Genomic DNA, 23,255 nt, shown 5'->3' on the forward strand with positions numbered 1-23,255 from the left:
GGAGGGTTGAGCCACTGATAGCAGACTAATGCTGGGGTCACACGACTAGCTGACACATTCTCTGACTGTTTTCATCGACTGCAGCAGATTTTAAACACCGACTTTGAACACAGACTGAACGCGCTGAACACGCGTTTGGGCATGATCAGTCATAAGTATCAAATTACATTCATAACCGGCTTTAAAGTGTTCCCGGCTTTATGCAGTTATTAATGCAGTTATTAGAGAGAGATGTTGCAATAATGAGACAGAAAAGCATGTGCGTCAATATTATTATTTATTAATTAATTAAATTCGTTTTAATTAATTCGTTAATTATTATTTTTTTCTATTATTGACAGATGACAGTAGACTAGCCAAATAAATGAAACCCAAAGCCCTTTTAACAAGTAGGCCTATCAATAATTATTTATTTGTTAAATTATCTGCAAAAAAAATCCGTGCTGCATGACTATCCATTTATTTAGCCTATATTCAGTTTAATTTTCTATTGATTATAGATAGGACTTTATAGTTTATTTATTCAAATTAAACAACATGTTTCTATTGATTGTGAAGCTAGACATTGAAAATTGCAGATCAAGCGCATGGGGCGAAATGCTTTTTCTTGTTTTGAATTGTATCCTATTTTCCGTTATTACAGTTGACTACTCGAAGTGATATGGAACTGTAATGCGGTCGAGACCTGCCGGGAACTACTTTAGCCGTGCGTTTCCCTGAAAATAATGCACACCTTAGAACGTTCGTCAACCAATCAGATTCAGGCATTCAACGGCCCTGTAGTATAAATATATATATATATATATATATATATGCGATATATTGTTATGGAATATGCAAATTTTTCATTAATATGCCTTTTTGTGTATGAAGCACTTATGTATTGGAGTCAACCGTAACCTTATATATATGCTCTGTGATCCTTGCTCCTCTCTGCACTGCTCCTCTCTGCATTTTGTGTAAACGTGTTAGGCCTATAATTTACACACACACATACCGGTGTGTGTGTATATATATATATATATATATATATATATATATATATATATATATATATATATATATATATATATATGCAAATTATAACACGTTTACACAACATCTTTTATATTCAATGTACATTTTGATAATCATAATGAATAAATCGCAATTACAATTCCAAGGGAATAATCGGCCATTATGATTTTTGTCATAATCGAGCAGCACTAAGGTGAAGAAACCTGTTTATTTATTCATTCGATTTTGCAGCTGTTCACTGAAATAGCCGGTTTCAATTAAACTACTTGTGACATGTCATATTTGGCTTTGACTTTGACTGAACATTTGCTCTCACTTTGTGGAAAAAATATCTGGTTATATATCGTATATCGATATTCAGCCTAAATATATTGGGATTACGGGATATGACTTTTGGTTCATATCACCCAGCCCTAGATATAACCACTGATCGCTCATGACGGCATAAAGAGTGAAGCCACCGTGCCGCATATTGGTATTCTCTAGTGAGCTCACGCGTTCTATTGAATAAATAGGACATTTTATGATTTGACTGAGAAAACATTGCCTAACGAGACACCGGGTATTTGTTTAAAGTGGGAAATGTTTCCTGCTTATTAAAAATGGCTTTGGTACTGGGGAGAGGAGCTTGGAGAGTGTCTGTCTAGGCCAGGGGTGTCAAACTCAGTTCCTGGAGGGCCAGTTTAGCTCCAACCAGCTCCTAAAACACCTGCCTGGAAGTTTAGTAATCCTGTAGACCTTTTTTAGCTGGATCAGGCGTGTTTAATTAGGGTTGAAGCTAAACTCTGCAGGGTTGAGGCCCTCCAGGAACTGAGTTTGACACCCCTGTTCTAGACTAACAGCAGGTGGCAGTAATGAAGTGTTTTATTTTGTGATTTGCCCTTTGAATGAAAAAGCAGCTTACCTATGGAATTACTTTTGTGCCAATAATAATGAACGTAACTTTTCAAGAAACGAATGAAAATATAAATTGAAACTGAATAAAATATCTTTGAAACTGAAAAAGAATAAATCGCAGGCACATTTTATTTACTTTGTTTTTAATACACTGCATGTTTTGCTAACTATTTCTCATATTTCTTTCCTGATCTGAACTTACAAATGCGCTCCCAGAGTTTTCGTTTACGCTTCTGAAGTTTTCGTTTACACTCCCTGAGTTTACGTTCGCCGTTCTTGACACATTCTCTCATGGGGGCGGGGCTAGTAGAAGTGTGTTCTCATTGGCTACTGAGTTTTTGATTGACAGCTTCTTCACCTGGAAGTGAAGACATCAGTGGTGTGTTTATGTGTGGATGTGAGCATCTGTAAGCAAAGCTTTCCATTTCATTTTAGTGATATTAAGTTTATGTATTTATTTGCTGCTACACTAAATTGTTGAGATGATTTCTTATAGAAGGAATAGTACAGACGAATGATATCATTATCATTAGTCATCGTCGCTATCAGGATACTGGATAGCCTAGGCTACTCGTGGTAAGTCTGATTTTTTTTAATTTTTTTATTAATACTATACTAATACTATTTATAATACAGTACTTGCTCAGTGAGAGCCCATAACATTATACAGCTGTGTTGTCTTGATTTAACTGTTAGCCCAATCATTACATGACTTGTTTATCTACATTCGGTTACAGTCTTAGATTAGATCATATTTGCTTCGATTAGATCATATTTCCCCCCAGCCACCCCAAACAACATTGGGCTAGAGTACTGTACAGTATCTGTACTGTAGCTATAATACAAAAAGTACTGTATCAGTCAATGACCGATGCCACTGGACCAGAGCGCTGTCAATCACTGCCTGATTCAACTTTGGTAATGTAAAGCCTTTTTCACCATGCTAATAAAGCTATTTAAACCTGAATTTCTCAATGGCTGATTAATTTGCGATGCAGAGTTTTTGAAAGAGGAGAGACACAACTTGACCACAGAACACGTCTCTGTTCATAATATGTAAACACTCAATTATTTTGAAGTATCGCCCTGGTCGCAATATTCTGATTACTTTTGTGTGATAAAGATGACTGATAAAGCTATTATATGTAGCTAGTATGAGTAACAAAATGCTTTTTCTGTGTCCATATTTGACTAATAATAATTCAAAAAATTGCACTTCAAATGAACATTTCTGAGAATTTTTTTTAATCTTTAATAGTCTTTAATAATAAATATGTCCATATTAGTAATTATGACTGAAAACATCCAGCAACTAGGGAATACACAGCCATGGATATATGTTTATATATAGAGCTATACAGCCATCTACTGGTTACACAACAGTATTACAGATGATAAATGCTGCATGACTCCGAGGTAAATATTTAGTACTGTAAAATCCCTTAAAACATTTATATAATTTGTTTGAAATAAATATTTTAAGTCTGCAACTTGTTACTGTATGTGGGAGTTCAAAGCAGTTTGTATTGTTAGATTATAATATATTTCCTCTCTCATTTTCCAGGGAGTTGAGCAACTTTTCCATAAACAAAACTCTGATGCTGACACAGAGGATGGAGTGATAGTACCAGAGATCCACTGTCCCTATCAGGCAATAATCTTACTCTGTTCAGACACATCACCTTTGAATGACTGGGATCTTGATCTTTAGACACCTGATTTATTTCATTTGAATAATAAATAGCAAATATTTTAATTTACTCTAGATTAAAACAAACACAGTTCACAAGTACACAAGAAGGTTGCACTTTATTCTTATTAGTCTATGCTGATCTTGGATTAGCATACCAACAGCGTATGAATGTTAAGGGGATAGTTCATCCAAAAATAAAATTGCTGTGCTGTCCCAGATGATTTTACTTTCTTTCTACAGATAAACACGAATTAAGATTGTAAGGAAAGTAATCCATCTCTGCGAGTCCTAAAGACGCTTTAAAAACCACACACAGTGACCGTGACGGTAATCCATGCGACCTCAGTGGATGAGTCAATGCCTTCTGAAGTCAAACAATAGGCTAGATAAGAAAAATACTAATAATGTAACCCTTTTAACTATTACAAATCACTTCTGACCAACTGTCTTACGTACATGGGTTACAATCCACTTCTATTATATGGACTCACAGAGATGGATTATTTCATTAAAAATCTTTGTCTGTTTATGTGAAGAAGAAAGTCATATACATCTGGGATGGCATGAAGGGGAGTAAATGATGAGAGAATTCTAATTTTTTGGGTGGACTATCCTTGCACTGCTTGTATCCAGTCACTGCTTTGTTACTTGTACTGCAACAGGAACTGTTCAAAGAATCATTACATCATTTAAAATGTGTATGAATTTTAAATATGTATTCTGTATTTGTAATTGTGCATTTTGTATAGTAATGTACATCATGAGAATACTGTGCATTACATGTATATTATGCAGTTAATGTTTTGTGGATTCTGGTCTTTCCGGTCACAACATAATTGCATCCAAGACCTTCACTCTGATACTTGTGTATATGCTTTAGTGACAATAAAGAATGTAAATTTATTTGAATTCATATTTTCAATTACATTCATTTAAATGGTTGTATAAGTCACAATTGAAACGGTTGATGATTGTTAAAATATATTTACAATTTTAAATGTTAGAAGATAGTATTCATTAAATGAAATAACTAAATACAATTATCAGCATGATAAAAAAATAAAAATAAATGGCAACAAGAACATGCTTTGTGTGACATATGTAATGAAATGCCCTTTGAGGTCTGTATCATCTGACAGCAGCCCACAATTGTAATTTTCATATTGTTTAAATTCCTCTTATTTAAGTGATCATTCATTTTGATGGTGTAAATGTATATCATACTAACAATGAGTAGTGTGATGGCCATGGTTGCCAACCTTGATTACCTGGTTTAAGTGAAACTTTATTGACGAATATATCACACACGTTTGCTAGTATTCTCTTTAAATTGTAACAGCTCAACCTAATGAGAGCCTAACATGCAAAAGAATCATCAGGAATAAACAAATATTCTCCGAAAACATTGGACACTATACAATATTTTAAGTATTATATACAGTACTTTACAATTACACCTGAATAGACTGAATAGATCTCTTGTGCTCCTAAAAGCTTCTGCCAACTAAGTAGTAGCAGCAGGTAAATACAGATAAAATTTAAAAAACAAACATAACTTAATATCACTAAAATGAAATGGAAAGCTGCGCAGACACTCACATCCACACATAAACACACCACTGATGTCTTCACTTCCAGGTCAAGAAGCTGTCAATAAAAAACTCAGTAGCCAATGAGAACACACTGCTACTAGCCCCGCCCCCAGGAGAGAAATGTGTCAGAACGGCGAACGAAAACTCAGGGAGCGTAAACGAAAACTTAAGAAGCGTAAATGAAAACTCTGGGAGCGCATTTGTAAGTTCAGATCAGCGAAAGAAATATGAGAAATAGTTAGCAAAACATGCAGTGTATTAAAAACGAATTAAAAAAATGTGCCTGCGATTTATTCTTTTTCAGTTTCAAAGATATTTTATTCAGTTTCAATTTATATTTTCATTCGTTTCTTGAAAAGTTACGTTCATTATTATTGGCACGAAAGTAATTCCATACTTACCTCCATAGACAGTAAAATAAATGGACACAGCGACCCCATAGACTTCAACGGAGAAAAGTGAAGTCAATTAGAAGCTCTCTCTTCCTGATGGCTGAGCGTACTGCGCAGACTCACACTGAGCTTGATGACGTAGATGTGACGTGAGCAACCCGTCTGTCTTCTAGTAGCTGTGCCAAGAGAAATCTCAATCATTCCCTTCCGAATCTTGGAGAGACGGAGAGTGTGAGTAGGAGGTGTCCATGAGCTAGGAGCAGGAGCAAGTATTCTGATTAATAATTTTGTCATTTTGCCTCCACGTCCCTCCGATTGCCTGCGAGCTTCTCCTCCTGTCCATACGGTAATTTCTCTACTGTGCGACAGAGAGTCGCATGGTTATGACGCAATCGTTAGCCTATTTTTACAAAAACTGCTTCTACGGGGCCATAATGTAAGATACAAGGTAATGGAGCCTTTTATACATTGTCGTGTTTCTTTAGAAATAAATAATGGACAAATAGAGTCTTTAAACGACTCAGATGTAAAGTTATTCGCTGTCGAAGTGACGCCAAAATGAATGGGAGTCAATGGAATGCTAAAAGCAGGTGATGGTCCGCTAATCAATGGCGGCCCTCGGGGAAGCTTCGGTTTCCGGCTGATGGATTACCCCCTTGCATTATATAGACCCCTTCAATGTTTGTTAACATCAAAAGCCTAGGTTGGGTGCGCGCGCATCATGGGGTCAGAAAAATGGCGTGGCTAATAGGCCGGAATATTGTGTCAAGGTATATACTGTCTTTGCCACGACGGGAACGGGAACAGTACCATACTAAACTTGTTTTAGCTAATGGCAATTGTCTGCCTGATCCTGAGCTCCTAACAGAATGGGTAGACAACGTTAGCAAGTGGCCAGATATTCACTGGTACTGATATCTATTCAGGTAGATACTGTTATCTGCTAAGTCTGTAGCATGACACAGGTCACAATTAATGCCAGATAACAAACTTCACCTATTAAATCAGTCTAGTTTACAGAAAACATTTGTTTATTTACCATGGCTTAACTCTACCGCTGTTGTCGCAATGTTTTGGTGCTAGCCTGCGGCTAACTACTAGCAGCTGGCTACGTCTGTAGCATTACACAGGTCCATGACATTTACAAAACTATTAACCTGCACAGCTTAACGTTATAGACTAGTGTACAGAAAACTGTTCATAGTGTTTTTGTTTTTTTTAAATAAACGGGCAGACTGGGACAATGCTATGATCAAAGAGGCTTGTGTTTGTAGTGCTCACTTCATATCAGGTTAGGGTTGCCAACTTCAGAAAAGAAAAAAGCGGGACAATCGTGGTTCTTTACAGGAAAATAAGGGACACTCAAAATATTTGTACTGTATCACATAGTATATGTCATTTCAGGTTCGTATATGTTTAAAATTTTCTCAGACATAAACACATTTGTTTTGCTTAACCTATTTATGTACAATTTAACATTAATTCTAAAACGAATTTTAAGGTCACACAAAAAGTCACATTACACACAAACCATAGTTCAAAATAATAGCATTTATCTGAAATAGAAAGCTTTTGTAACATTATACACTACATTTTAAAGAAAGTAATAGCCTACTTTTATTCAGCAAGGATGCATTAAAGTAATCAAAAGTGACAGTAATACATTTATACTGTTACAAAAGCTTTTTTTATTTCGGATAAATCTACTTTGAACCTTCTATTCATCAAAGAATCCTAACTTTTTTTTTTTAACATTTATAATAATCAGAAATGTTTCTTGGGAAGCAAATCACATCAGCATATTATTCCCTCAGGAAGATTTCATGCTTTCTTGCGTGGCTGGATGTTGGACTCATGAACAGTAATCACGTTGTTTGAATTCACCAAAACTGATTTGCCGAAAGCAAAACCCGACCGCACCTGTGTTACCTGTGTCATGCTACAGACTTAGCTGATAGCAGTATCTATCTGAACATATTTCGTCTATTTTTTTTTTTTTACGAATGAGATCCAGCAGGAATCCTGAAAAACTTGACTCCACAACTGGTGCGATTTTCACAGTCCACAACGCAACTAGTAGGCATTTTATTTATTTATTTTTTTTACGAGAAATTCTCTGGTTAACACACAATTCAATGGGATGGAATGAACTTTCTGACCCCGACCTGCCCACTTCGAACTGCGAATTTTCCTGTGACGTCAACCGTGAAGGGGTCTATAGATCAGTGGTTATAACACATTTATTCCTCTACCAAGCAATGTAGTTCCAAAGAGGTTGCTAAGCAACACATGCAGCAACAAAGAATCACAAACGGCAGTTGCGCAGTAATGCTAATGTAATGCGGTCACAGGTGTGTGTTTGTTGAGTAATTTACAACGGCTTTCGAATGCGCCTCAACCAATCAGAATCAAAGACTGGAACTATCCGTTTTATAATAATGTGTAAGTTTCGAGCGTCGATTTAATGATGTTATTTCACTGTATTTCCCCCTATTGGACGCATCAGGAACAACAGAGGCGTAAAACTGCATGGGGTGTAAATCTACCGGCTCCAGCAAAGCTATGTATGATGATATAAGCAGCACGAGCTTGCTGTTGAATTGCATGTGCATTGAAATGTACTTTTGCTAAAACTTGCTCGTTGTCTTTTGACTTCCGGTCTGTATTTTCACAGCGATCTTGCATATTTATGAATGAACGGCTTGTTTTAAAATCTTCCCGGTCATCTGCTTTAAACATTACAACACTCATGATAACTTTCGTTACCACTTCAAAAGCGAATTACTCCTGGACAGCAATGCCATAGAAATATACAGAGCGACCGCAAAGACGGAAGTTCGAAGACAATATTCTAAAGATGGCGGCGCCCTCGTTTCTCTGGCGCATAAGGTCTATAGATGCCGTGCTGTGGAATAAATGCTGTGCGCGCGGAGGGAGAGAAATAGGGTAATAAATAACATCATATTTGCTTAATGCGAGACGAAAAAAACGGATTGTGAAAAACACCTGCAAGAGTTAAGCAGTGTTATAGAGAATGAGGAGTTACATCACAATCTTTTCACGCAGCGTTGGATTCCGGGAAGGCACCGCTATATTAGGTGGTAACACTATCTGTTGCCATGGTTACTTCGACAGTGAGACAGAGAGAGAAATAGCGAAAGAGCTTAGTGTTTTCGTTTATATTTTAGTGATACGCCGCAGTTTCTTGGGAAGATATGGAGAAGGAGGAAGTGAAAGGAAACAGGCTCTATCGGGAGAGACAAAATAACAATGCTAGGCATCGTTATTTAGAGAAACTGCTTGTCACTAAACTGACAGCAGCGACAACGAACACTCAGCATGATTTCAAAAGCAACATGTTTCAGTGCCAGATCGCTTTTTATTTAACACAAATGAACTAAATGAATACTCTGTTAGTCAACTAGAGTTGTTTAGTTTGTAATAGATATATCTGTACCGCAAACTTTCAAAAAGTCACTTTTTTCCAATGACGTATGACTCGCATTGACATGGGAATGTCCGATCTGTCCACTTACACGGCAGGTCCAAATGCACATCCAAATCATATCAGATTTATTTCCACATATAAATGACGCCTGAAACCTCAAGTATGACTGAGCTCTCGCAGTTCACAGGTTTGTGGGTTTGTAAGTTGCACCCAGCCGCAACTAATGACTTAAAGCTTCTAAACTCTTGCATTGTATAGGCACTGATACCATAAACCATGTCAGGGTGTGTGAAAGGTGGTAGTGTTTCTGGGTCTTTCATCCATTCTGTAGCTGCAGGTCGTTTGGGTCCATGTTGTTGATGCCAAGCAGTTTCTCTAAATAACGCTGCCTGGCGTTGTTATTTTGATTCTCCCGATAGAGCCCCTTTCCATTTGCTTCCTTTTTCTCCATTTATTCAACCGTATCGCAAAAATGCAAACGAATATCAAGCTGCCCTTTCTCTCTCTGTCGCTATTTCTCTCGGTCTCACTGTCGAAGTAACCATGGTGATGGATAGTGTATCCTTCCAATATGGCAACGTGGAGTGAAACGCGTGACGTCACATTCCCATTCTCTATTAAAGTGAAGGTGAATCCAGTGTTTAAACAAGGCGGCTGTGTTTGAAAGTGTGGCCGACATGTTGCTCTACAAACAATCACTATTAACTGGAAAAAAAACTGTTAATGCTGCGTTAAAGCGCGGAAAATATTGTGCAGCCGCTTGATAGAGGAAACATCGTGGGTGCAGTATTCCTGGACTTAAAGAGGGCATTCGATACAGTAAACCATAGCCGTCTTATTTTAAAACTGCCATCTTATAATATGTCACACCAGGCATTATCATGGTTCGAGTCATACTTACAGGGCCGAGAACAATGTGTAGTCGTTGATCATGTAAAATCTGCCCCATGTAAAATTAAGACCGGAATCCCTCAGGGAACCATCCTGGGGCCTGTTCTCTTCAGCCTGTATGTTAACGAGCTGCCTGAAGTGTGTCCTGAAGTTGGCCTTCAGATGTATGCCGATGACACTGTGGTTTATGTGTCCGGCAAAAGCCCTGTTGTTATCGGCAGTACACTGACCAAAAGTCTTGAGAAAGTGTCTAATTGGCTAAATAAATCATGTTTAACACTTAATCTGAGGAAAACTAAATCAATGTGGTTTTCTATAAAAAGAACGAGGATAATAAATGACCTTAACATTAAAATGAATGGTGAACTCATCGATCAGGTAGAACAAGAAAAATATTTAGGAGTGATTTTGGATTCTCAGCTAAATTTTAAAAGTCATATTAAAAATATCTCAAGAAAAATGAAGGCCAGTATGAACTGTTTCAGAATGATCAGGAGCAGTCTAACATTTGAATGTGCTCATGTCTTTCTGAACACTATGATCTTGTCCCACTTGTCGTACTGCACCACTGTTTGGTCCCAGACTAGCCAAACTACTCTAAAGCCTATTGAGAGGCTTTATAACCGTGCCTTAAAAATTTTAGATAAAAAGCCCATTCGATTTCATCACTGTTACATTTTAAGTAAACATAAAATCTTAAATTTTGTTAATCTTATTCTTAGACACTTAAAGTTGTTTTTTAAATGTTTGACTGGACTTGCACCTGAGCCACTCCAGATCAACAAGAGCGGCTGCATGTGGAGACTGTAAAGTTCCATTTTGTAAAACATCTTTTGCCCAAAATGTTTTTTCTGTGAAAGGATCAATTTGTGGAACCGGCTTCCTACAAATATAAAGACTTTAACTAAACTGTCCACCTTTAAAAAACTAGCAAAAGCCTGGTTCATACAGCAGCAGCAGTGTGATCATGCCATAGGAGATGTGTAGCTGGGTGTATGGGAGGTGTGCATCTGTGTGAGTTCGAGTGAATGTGTTTATTTATTATACTTATATATATTTATTGGTGCTAACTGGTTTCTGGACATTTCATTGTATTTGCTGTAAATTCGTTGTAACCTTATTTTTATTTCTTCATTAACTTGACTATTAATATGGGGAAAACAACATGGCGGAGGTGGCGGCGTTTCATGCAAAGGCAGTTGGTAGTAGTGGAATAAAAACTAGGTATCTGCACGGTTTGTTGGGCTCCATGCTGGATATACTGCTCTACTACTGTAACATCTTTAATGCTGCAAAAACGTGCGACAAATGGAATATCAAGCAGCCACCTAAGCGTAAAGAAAGATTCTGGAGTCGCCGCTGTCAAGATAAACAAAGGCGGCACACATCAAAGGATCATGCTGAGCCTTTAGAATCACTGGCTCTTTATGCGTTTTGTTTTGGACTCCTGATTCTCCCACTGTTTTACACTGACATTATACGAAGATATGTGCTTGCGCGCCCACTGGGTATGATTTCATGCAAGTTTTTAAAGACTGAATATGGACATTGTGTAATATCTGCAATCCTACACAATGGTTTGGTCAAAACACAAGGAACAACAAAAGTTACCACTAAGGCCCACACAGAAGGATTTAAATACATATGGTTAAAAATCAGACTTTACCTGATGCTTTTGCTTCTGGCGGGGGACGTACATCTAAACCCCGGCCCTTTTACGCGCAGTCACGGCCCACTGGCGGCAGGACTGGAGCCTGCCATTACACCGGAGGCGCTGGGAGTGACACTGCTTGGGAATGGAACAACTCCCCAAGCTACCATCACAGGCCTTGCTGTGGCACCGGAACCGCTCTCGGCGTTGCTGTCAGTGGACCCGACGCGGAGGATTGGAGCGGGCATGGCGGATGGGGACGCGACGACAGCTGGGGTGGGGGGCTCGCCGCTGACGTCGGCGGATCCGGCGCGGAGGACCGGTGGATGTATGGCAGGCGGGGATACGCCAGGTGAGACGGGGGGCTCACCGCTGGAGAACATCGGGCGTGGCGTTACATCGAGCAACCCGAACGCGGAGCTGATCGTGTCGGACGAAGTGGAACACGTGCTGGCTACACAGAATCGGACAACGGAGTGGACTATCTCGGACAAATCCTCGCTGGGCATGCAACCTAGGCCACGCGGAAGGAAAACTACTGGGCAAAATAAAGCAGCAAAAGGAACTAATACTACTGATGCAGCTGAATATTTAATTCGACATAAAGACACACTGAACAGACAAACTGTGAGTAATCACTCATATCCATTGCAACATATTGTCTCTACAGTTAGTGGTGCGAAAATTATATGGGATAGGGATCAAAAGCCAAAGGGAATCTTTGGTGCGCACTTAAACATACGCAGTTTACTACCAAAACTTGATGAGATAAAGACACTGCTAACAGGTTCAAATCTACATCTCTTAGGCCTTACTGAAACTTGGCTTAATGGTAAAATTAATACTAGTTTTTTGGATGTTCCTGGTTATAGTTGTTTTCGAAAAGATAGAAAGACGAAGAAAGGTGGAGGGGTGCTAATCTATGTGCGCAACTCTTTGAAATGTATAGAAGTAACAATTGACTGTGATGTCCAAATAGAATACCTATGTGTTGACATTTCTCTCTCTCCCAGAATGCATTTTTTTATTTTGCTGTTGTATAACCCGCCATCCACTAATGATGAGCAATTTTGTAATGAATTAGAGAAACTGTTGAAAGTAATATCACATAAATCCGAAATTATTGTCATGGGCGATTTTAACATTGATTGGTTTAACAAAAGTAAAAAAAGAAAATTAAAAATGTTAATGACCAAATTTGATTTTACGCAGCATGTGAAAGGGGCTACAAGAATTACAAAATCTAGTAAGACGCAAATTGACTTAATTTTTACAAACAAAGAAGAACGCATTCTGAAGTCTTATAACCTTTTGACTGGAATGTCAGATCATAATATGACCCTGATGGTGAGAAAATTATCTAATAAACGCTTTGTAAAACTTAAAAAGCCTAACAACAAATCACTAATAATTCCTAAAAATGACGTTCCCAAATTGGAAAATGAGTTAAAAGAAATAAATTGGACTAACATGGCGTGGGATGAGGTGGACAGTAGTTGTAGGCAAGTCATGAATAAAATAGATGGAATTGTGTCTAAATATCTAAAAAAGAGGAAAAGTGGTAAGCAGAGATCCCTACCCTGGATAAATGAATCTATTAAAAAACTTATGAAGCAGCGAGACCAAATTCTAAAACAAGCAATTAAAAGCAAGCTTAACACTGATATGGTTTTATATAAAAGCCTAAGAAATCGCGTGATAAGGGAAATGAGACTTGCTAAAAGCAACTTCTATATCACAGCAATTACTGAGGCAAGAGGAAATCCATCAGTAATGTGGAAAACAATTAACAACATTGTGAAACCTAAAGGAAAGCAACACCACCTGTATGAACTCAAAATCGGGGACGAGTTTGTAAATGATAGTAAGCGTATCGCCCAGGAACTTAATGATTATTTTATTTCGTCGGTTCAGGAAGTGTCGGATTGCTATGATTTGAACAACAGGGTAGAGCATCACCAACCAAATAATTTAATTGATGCATTTTTCCTTGAACAAACAACTGAGCAAGAGGTGCTAGCTGTCATTGAAAAAGTAAAAAATAGTCATGCCAAAGATCTTTTCAATATTGACACTTCATTTCTAAAAAGAAATAAAGAAATACTGGTAAAACCTTTAACTCAACTGGTAAATCCATCTTTTAAAAATGGAGAATTTCCAAATGATTGGAAACAATCCAGGGTTATACCAATATATAAATCCGGAAAGGTAGATCTAGCATGCAATTATAGACCAATTAGCATTTTACCCATTTTTTCTAAGGTACTGGAAAAGATTGTAGCCAATCAGCTAATGTCTTTTTTACAGTACAATGACATACTACATCCTCTACAATTTGGATTCCGGCCCCAATATTCGACGGAAACGGCCAATTGCTATTTTATTGAACAACTTAAACTAGCAATTGACAAAGGCCAAATAGTTGGAGCAGTTTTCATGGATATAAAAAAAGCCTTCGACGCACTTAATCATAATGTACTTTTACAGAAATTATCCCAGTTGAACTTTGACAAAACAACTTTACAGTGGTTTAAGACATATTTGGAACATAGACAACAATGTGTAATAATTAACAATGAAAAGTCATCCTTCACAACACTGAAAACAGGTGTTCCCCAGGGATCAATTCTTGGGCCTCTGCTTTTCACATTGTACATAAATGATTTACCAAACATCTGTCCGGGTGCAGGTTTCCAAATGTATGCAGACGATACAGTCGTTTTTGTGAGTGGCAAAAGTGTTGAGGCCATCACTGCGCAGTTGCAGCAACATATTAACTCTGTGTCAGTATGGTTTCAAAACTCAGGACTAACCCTAAATCTGAGTAAGACTGTGTCAGTTTGTTTTGCTTCCAGATCACACCCCTTGGAAGAATTGCATCTGACAATTAATGGTCAAATTATTGCCCAGGTTAAAGAAGTAAAATATCTGGGACTAATCCTGGACTCCCATTTATCATTTGAAAGTCATGTCAAAAAGATCATTAGAACAGCCAGGGCAAACTTGCACAGTTTCAGAATCATACGGGACTGTTTACCATTTCATGCGGCAAATACATTTATGCATGCAATGATTTTCTCCCACCTCAGTTATTGTATAACCTCCTGGTCACAGGCAACAGCCACAACAATCAGGCCTTTAAGACTGATTTATAACAGAGCACTAAAAATATTAGATAAAACATCTGTCAGAACACACCATTGTGGAGTATTGCAGAGGTTAAACTTTTTAAACTTTGAAAATTTTATTAAATTTTGTAACTTGAAATTAATGTATAAATGTCTGCACAATCAAGCCCCTGATGTTCTCAGACGACACCTAGTCCCACTTCGATCAGTGGGCTCCATCACACGAGGAGCTGCTAATGGAAATGTGAAAGTGCCCGTTAGAAAAAAGACCTTCGGACAGTCGGCCTTTACTGTCCAGGGTGCTAAACTCTGGAACTCCTTGTCTACCGAGCTGAAACAGAACTTAGATCTGGGGGCTTTTAAAAATGAATTAAAGCGTATTTTAAAACGAGATCAAGTGTGCAATCATTTTTAGTTAGCGCTTAAATGCACATTCTTTATGTAATGTCAGAATTATGTAATTATGTAATGTTACTGTAAATGTAAATGAATTTTTTGTACTTTTTGTATGTATGTGAAAAGCCCTTCTAGGGACGGACATTGCAAATTAGCCTTGGCTATAAATGTTGTAGTGTGGTACAGGTTTATTGTTCACACGTGTCCCTATTAAATAAAATAAAAAAAAATAAAAAAATAAAAAGCTCTTCTAGGGACAGGTGTTGCGAATTAGCCATGGCTATAAACACTGTGATACATGCATTGGATTGTTCTGTAATAATCTATGTTTATTTTGTATCTGTCCCTATTCAAATAAACAACAAATAAAATAAAAATAAATAAAGTGAATTAAATGCCATTTTACTCACGTGTCAATTCAGTTGTGTTTTGTGCATGCTTTCTGTGTCCACATACAGGTGTGGAATCAAGTCTCATCAAGGAGGAAGAGAAGGAGCAAACTTACTGTAAAATGAGTGTGTATGATGAGAGAGAGAAGGAGAATCGTACCTGTAAAATGAGTGTGTGTGAGGAGAGAGAGGAGGAGGCGTCTGTTCACATTCAGAGAGCAGCATCTCCAGTATCCAGCTGTGTGTCTATGAGGAGTACCAGCTCCATGCCTGAGCCCCCTAAATTCAGTAATGGACCATCTCCAGTATCCAGCTGTGTGTCTATGAGGAGTACCAGCTCCATGCCTGAGCCCCCTAAATTCAGTGATGGACCATCTCCAGTATCCAGCTCTGTGTCTATGAGGAGTAACAGCTCCATGCCTGAGCCCCCTAAATTCAGTGATGGACCATCTCCAGTATCCAGCTCTGTGTCTGTGAGGAGTAACAGCTCCATGCCTGAGCCCCCTAAATTCAGTAATGGACCATCTCCAGTATCCAGCTGTGTGTCTATGAGGAGTAACAGCTCCATGCCTGAGCCCCCTAAATTCAGTGATGGACCATCTCCAGTATCCAGCTGTGTGTCTATGAGGAGTAACAGCTCCATGCCTGAGCCCTTTAACTTCAGTAATAGACCTGCTGTGACCTTTTACCTTGCGTGAGTATCATAAAGTTCAGGGCCAGTCTGGACCCTGTTTGCGCCCTAGACGAGATATCATTTTTTTCATCGCCTCCAAAAATACAACACTGGCAATAACACACACACAAACACATGTGTGCGTATGGTTTCACAAATGGTTATTAATAATAAAGGGTAAAAAGTCTAAATAAAATATGTATCCAAATTGAACATATCTGTAGATCAGGGGTAGCCAACGTCGGTCCTGGAAAGCCACAGTCCTGCAGCGTTTTGCTCCAACCATAATCAAACACACATGAACAAGCTAATCAAGATCTTAAAGTTACTAGAAAGCTACAGACTGGTGAGTTTTTATCAGGGTTGGAGCAAAACTCTGCAGGACTGTGGCTCTCCAGGACCGACGTTGGCTAACCCTGCTATAGATGATAGTCTTGGAATCCAGATAACTAGTTAGTCTCAGTAGCCTCTCACCTGGGACACTTATTCTTTAACATAGACTCGAAAATTGCATATCTAAATGTAAATGGTTGCTGCACTTAATGTGCTGCATTTTATTTATTTATTTATTTATTTAATATAAATCCTGTGCCTGGGCACCTAAAACTGAAAAAGCAGTAAATCCAACCAAATTGTCTTTCAAATTTGTCTCAAACTATCAATATGCTCTGGGAGTTTTAGGCGCAGTAGCCAATATGGCCGCTAGGTGACATTCAAACTCCATTTGGTGATTTAAAAACTCATGAACGCTTTGGACCATTTGCCTATTTATTAGAAGACACATAGGATTATTTTTTTTTTTTCTGAAGTGAAAGAAGGCAACAATTAAAGTAAGAATAAAACAAAGTTATAGTAGCTTAAATTAAGATACTTTTTGTGACGAAAAAGTTTGTCTGAACTTGCACTAAATGTAAATTGAAAAAAAATTCCACTAGTGGTCCGTTCCAGTTAAGATATTCTAAAGTAGCTCCTCAAAATATTAAATAAACATCAATGACTCACACAAATATTAGTTATGATTCTTCTATATTGTTTTTTTTCTGCTCTTCTTCTAGTGGTTTGTGAGTTTATTGACTGATTTAAAGTAGACATAAATAAAAATAAAAAACTGTCTAAAGCATCAACAGGGCTCTCAAGTGTCACGCATTTCGGTCTTTTGTCACGCAGTCCCGCCACACATTGTATTTCTCACGCGGAAAAACTATTTATAATATATTTAATATGCCGCAGTCGCAGTGCCCAACATTTCTCTGGCCGTGCCGCTCTCACGGTTCGGCAGGAATCAAGCGCATCTCCCCTGGAATTCTTAGTCAAGCCTGCCACTTATCAGCCAATCCCCCAAAACAAAAAGAAGAAAGGGGCTACACAATAGCCAATCAGAAAATAGCACTATTGTATCTTTTGTATTGTACGCAACAACCAACAACTATTGTATTGTACGCAACAACCAATGAAAAAAAAGCATATCCTGAAATTGTTCATGTGATTCTTCCCGAAGGTTTCGTTCACCCACAGAGGAAATCACTCCGAGCTCAGAGCATCACAAGTCATGATCTCCTGTTTTAATGTTACAACAAATTCACAACTTGTTTGACACAAATAGTGACAATTTGACTGCTGTTAGAGAATGTTTCCCAGATAATTAGCATCAGTTTGTCATGAGTGTCTGTAACTTAGCCAACAGTTTTACAGCCTGTTTAGTGTTCACTGACTACACCTGCTCAGAACAAGTAGTCAAGGCCACTCATATTTTCGTTATCACACGATGACTTACATATTGTCACATTATAAACATCTCTCTCTCTATAGGCTTAATAATTTTATTAGCACTAAATAAATTAAAGTGTATTGCGTAGTCGATATTATAGGTCACTTTTAAAATCATGTCTTTTATAATTATATCCTGGCCATGCATTAATCATTGCATCTGTATTTCTCTTTCAAAGATGTTGGGTAAAAAGCAAATAAGCATCCTCTTATTCGCCCTGTGAGGAGAGTCCCCTAAAAAGGCCAGGTTAGAGGATGCTGGCCCAGAGAAGGTGGCGAAAAGGGTAGGCCCATTAGAGGAGGAGGCAGAGGAGGAGAATGTGCAGGTGGAAGGCAACAAGTCCAAAAAGGCAACAAACACTTTCAATAAACAACACCATTCATAGTCTCTCTCTCTCTCTCTCTCTCTCTCTCTCTCTCACACACACTCACACGCACATGCGGAAATTGAATCTGGGATGTCACTCTTGTCTGTCTTCAAAACTTGAGAGCCCTGTATATGCAAACTGTAGTTTATCCTCAGCAGCATTCATTACCTGCTCAATATAGTTTAATACTAATCTCTCAAAGACCTTCATCAACTGCGCTGTTAAAGCAATTGGTCTGTAGTGTGAGAACTCCGAGGGGTTTGTTATCTTAGGCACTGGTACTATACATGATGTCTTCCATAAAACAGCCTCCATCATTTATTTTGCCTGTTTAAATCCAAACAGAGACTCTTATTTTGGCCTGACAGTGTATGTTTTTATTGAACATTGATGGGTCAACGCATTTTGGTAAAATAAATCATTAAAATTGTTTCTTTTGATTAAAAATCTTATAAATGTAAAAGGGGCTTTTACCTCAGACTCGGGATAAAAGACTCACCAGGACTTCAGGAAAGTTTGTACTATTTTCTGTTTATTTTGAGGAATAATTGAAATTAATTTTTGTTTTATAAATAAACTGTCATTTTAAATAAATTTCATTTTAAAAACACTTTTATTTAAAATCTATTACATTTTTAAAAACTAAAGATTCTGAAAGCTTTGAAGGAGATTCCTTAAAAAATATTTATGGCTTTACAGTAGTAACAGTAATTGTGATCATTTATTATATGAAATGATTAATATCATATTTTTAAATATGATTGTTTCCTAATATAAATATGGGGGAACCATATGGTTACTGTCACTTTATAAATGTATTATTAAACATCTGAATCTAACCATGTCATGTCAACAGATGGAAAAGTCAGCCAGCTATTAATTATAATGTTAATTATTGTGCCTTTTGCCCCAACAGTAGGGCCAAACTTTACATATTATTCATAAAAACTGTTGAATTAATTACCTTGAACAAAACTGAAAATCATTAACAAGACCTTTATCTCAAAATATATTCAATAATTTTTGTGATTCTCAATGGCTAATTAAAGCACAGCTGTCAGTGATAACCCAAGAATCAGCCAAATGTCCAAATGTTTTTGTGCCATCTAGTGGTTTAAAGGATAATAAAAATGCAGCTTTTACCCCGGTGGCCTTTAGCCCTGTTGTACCCTACTATTAATAAAACATGTTTTCTCTCTAAAACTAATACAAATACTGCTCTATAAATTACAGAAGTATTGACAGGGTTAATTTAATGGAGAAGACAAATAATTTGCATGGAAACTATTTGAAATATTTCTGTTTATTTCTCATTATCAACAACAGGAAAAGAAAGAGAGCAGCTTCTCCAGTATGTCTGACCATAAAGGCCACAAAATTCAGTGATGGAGCAGTGACCTTTGACCCTGTGTGAGTATCATCATGTAGGGTGAGAGACACATGAACACAAAATGCACGAAGGTTCAGAAAATTTTACATTTCATATGGCTAAACTTCTTTAACAAGTAACAAGTGGAAGTCAAGATGTAAAGAAAGATATTGTTAAATAGTGCTTTCTTTTGCTTCTCTCTGCCATTTCTCTGTTAGACCTCCATTTACACATGAATGATTTTTGTTGCATGTGTTGCATCAGTGTTATATTGACAATTATTCTTTATATTAGTAATGAAACAAGAAAATTCTGGTTAGGAATGAATAAAATCGGTGGTTCCCAATCCGGTTGTCATGACAAATTGCTGGAGGTGCCACAAAATCTTTGCTCATTTCAGTATTTTAAATATTATTATATAAATGTAAGTGTTTTGTAAGGATACTCTGATCAATCTGCCATAAATCAGCCAATAATAACTTCCTATGAATTGACTGATGTCTCTAAACTTGCCAATCAAATGTTGATGACACAAAAAATGCAAGACTGCTCAAACCATACAGTGAGAGCAAATATGAAAGAACTTTTTAAAATCAGGATTCATATCAGCTGATCAAGGAAATCTGTGATCGGTATAAAATATGTGATTTTCTATTTCTAAAAGAAAAGGTGGCAGGTTATTTAGACATAAATCTCTCTGACTTTTCAAATGCTTCACTTGTGGCAAAGGGGACATTAATGTGCAACTAGGAAATGCAGAAACAAACTGAGTTTGCAGTCTCTTATAATAAATCACCTACCATCAGTCATCATTTACATGTAAATTAATTACATAATCATTTCAGATGAACACTGCTTGTTCTCCATGTCAGTGCTTCTGTGATATTTTAAAATAATGGTTTCTGGTTTAAACTTTCTGCCAAGAATTTTAGCCTTTCTCTTTTTTTCTAACATTTTGAGTAATGAAAACTTGATGTCTCCCTACTTTAAATATGGAGGTCATTATCTGCTCCCAAATGCCTGATTTATAAGAGCTCCAACCCATATTCAGTGTGCAAATTTCACAAAGAAACAATTTGGTGAATTGTACTTGAAAGGGGAACTTTTATTTGAGAAGTTTAGTTATATTTTCGGTTCATTATGAAACCGTAGCGGGACAGATTAGACTATGGTGGGCCGCCACAGTCTAGTTAATGAATGGGAAACACTAATGGGTTAAAAATATCATTGCTAGAACAGAACCTTGAGAAACTCCATGTGTGATATCAGGATGTCAGTTGGCCACAATGTCTGTAAGAGCAAACACTAGTACTCAGACTATGATATGATTTTCATATTAAACATATTTAAATATTTTCTTTATTTTCACAAAGGTCTTTTCTGTTTGTTTTTGTGTCTCTGTCTTCTTAATGTGTTTTCAGTGGTGGGAGAGCAGACCAGATCAGAGATGTGTTCTGTCAGACCAGCACATCCTCCTCCTGTCAGAAACACATCAGTCATCATGACACAGAAGCAGCCCTGCAGCTCGATTCTCACCAGCCAATGCATGATGATCTGCAGAGAGTCAAAGACCAGCACAAAACCAGCATGAAGAACAAGTATGAGAGCGTATTTGAGGGAATCAAACTACAAGAGAATCAGACTCTCCTGAACAGGATTTACACACAGCTGTACATCATAGAGGGAGAGAGTGAAGGGGTGAATGAAGAACATGAGGTGCTACAGATGGAGAAAAGTTACAAGACACTCCAAGACACTCCAATCAACTGCAATGACATCTTTGATCCTTCACCTGAACTAGGATATGAGGAGAAGAGAAGAGAGAAGAAAGACAAAATCAAGACTGTTCTTACTAAAGGCATCGCTGGAATTGGAAAAACCGTCTCTGTGCAGAAGTTCATTCTGGACTGGGCCGAGGGAAAAGCCAATCAGGATGTAGATTTCATGTTTGTGCTTCCATTTAGAGAGCTGAACTTGATTAAAGATCATCAGTACAGTCTTCACAGACTTCTGCTGGACTTTCATCCTGAACTTCAATATCTGGACTCAAAGATTTATGATGAATGTACAGTTTTGTTGATCTTTGATGGTCTGGATGAAAGCAGAATTACACTGTTTTCAGACAGTGAGAAAGTTTCTGATGTGACTGAGTCTTCATCAGTGGGTGTGTTGATGTCAAATCTCATGAAAGGAGATCTGCTTCCCTCTGCTCTCATCTGGATCACCACCAGACCAGCAGCAGCCAATCAGATCCCCTCAAACTACATCAACCGTGTGACAGAAATTCAGGGATTCAATGACCCTCAGAAGGAGGAATATTTCAGGAAGAGAATCAGTGATGAGGATCAAGCCAGCAGAATCATCTCACACATCAGAAGAGCAAGAAGCCTCCACATCATGTGTCACATACCCGTCTTCTGCTGGATCTCAGCCACTGTGCTTCAAAATATCCTGAAACAAGATCTCAGTGCAGAAATCCCTCAAACTCTGACTGAAATGTACATACACTTCCTCCTCATTCAAACTAGCATGAGGAACCAGAAGTATGAAGAGAGAGATCCAGAGAAACTCCTGCAGTCCAACAGAGAAGTGATTGTGAAACTTGCTGAACTGGCTTTCAATCAGCTGATGAAGGGCAATGTGATGTTCTATGAGGAGGACCTGATTGAGAGCGGCATAGACGTCACTGACGCCTCAGTGTATTCTGGGATTTGCACTGAGATCTTTAGGGAGGAATTTGTGATTTATCACAGGAAGGTTTACAGCTTTGTACATCTCAGCTTTCAGGAGTTTTTTGCAGCACTGTATGTGTTTGTCTGTTATTTACACAAAAACAATGACGTTCTGAAAATATTCATTACAGAAAAGTCCAGAACTCAGTCTGGAAATGTTCCTCTTGATGTATTTCTGAAGGAAGCAGTAAATAAAGCCTTGAACAGTAAAAATGGACACCTGGATCTTTTCCTTCGATTCCTTCATGGCATTTCGCTGGAGTCCAATCAGAGACTCTTACAGGATCTGCTGATTCACACAGAGAACAACCCAGAGAGCATCAAGAAAATAATCCAGAACCTCAAACGAGGTCAAAAAGACAATGTCAATCCTGAAAGATGGATGAATCTGTCGCACTGCTTGATTGAGATGAAGGATAATTCTGTTCTTAAAGAAATGCAGGCGTTTTTAAACTCTAAAACAAAAAGAAAAAATCTTTCTCTTGCACAATGCTCAACTTTGGCAAACATGATTCTGATGTCAGAGGAGGTGATGGATGAGATTGACCTTAAAAAGTACAACATTAAATCAAAGGAGGGTCGAAGGAGACTGGTACCTGCTGTGAGGAACTGCAGAAAAGCTTGGTGAGTGTGAAGATCTAATAACACAATTACATGTGAGCAGGGGTTAAAGGGGGCCAGAACGGTCTGGAACTGCATTCCGCACCTCAGATAAATGAATAAATAAATAGATTAATTAATATCAATGATAGCGCGATGGTAGGCAGTGCGCAAACACGCTTCCTGACGTTATGTTCTCAGTCACGGTTCTCCTGTCTGATATGAGTGCATCTACGCCGGTTCACGCATGCA

At 37.8% G+C, this 23,255-nt stretch overlaps 1 protein-coding gene, 1 long non-coding RNA gene and 1 pseudogene across 3 annotated transcripts in view; 2 read left to right on the forward strand and 1 right to left on the reverse strand.

Annotated features, from left to right (window-relative positions):
- The window catches only part of LOC309510367 (NACHT, LRR and PYD domains-containing protein 3-like), a 199,806-nt pseudogene that overhangs the window by 155,083 nt on the left and 21,468 nt on the right, over positions 1 to 23,255 (forward strand). The gene's annotated exons all lie outside the window — the stretch shown is intronic.
- Positions 1 to 23,255, reverse strand: part of LOC309513126 — a 284,332-nt gene that overhangs the window by 45,828 nt on the left and 215,249 nt on the right. The gene's annotated exons all lie outside the window — the stretch shown is intronic.
- The window catches only part of LOC309510410 (protein NLRC3-like), a 68,834-nt gene continuing 65,070 nt past the window's right edge, over positions 19,492 to 23,255 (forward strand). Inside the window, exon 1 of the mRNA XM_082185159.1 lies at positions 19,492 to 19,712. Within this exon, the coding sequence (XP_082041285.1) occupies positions 19,558 to 19,712 (155 nt within the window). The 5' untranslated portion in view covers positions 19,492 to 19,557. The remainder of the gene's footprint in view (positions 19,713 to 23,255) is intronic.

This window comes from Leuciscus leuciscus (assembly GCF_965113295.1).
Source record: "Leuciscus leuciscus genome assembly, chromosome: 1".
Classification (NCBI taxonomy): domain Eukaryota; kingdom Metazoa; phylum Chordata; class Actinopteri; order Cypriniformes; family Leuciscidae; genus Leuciscus; species Leuciscus leuciscus.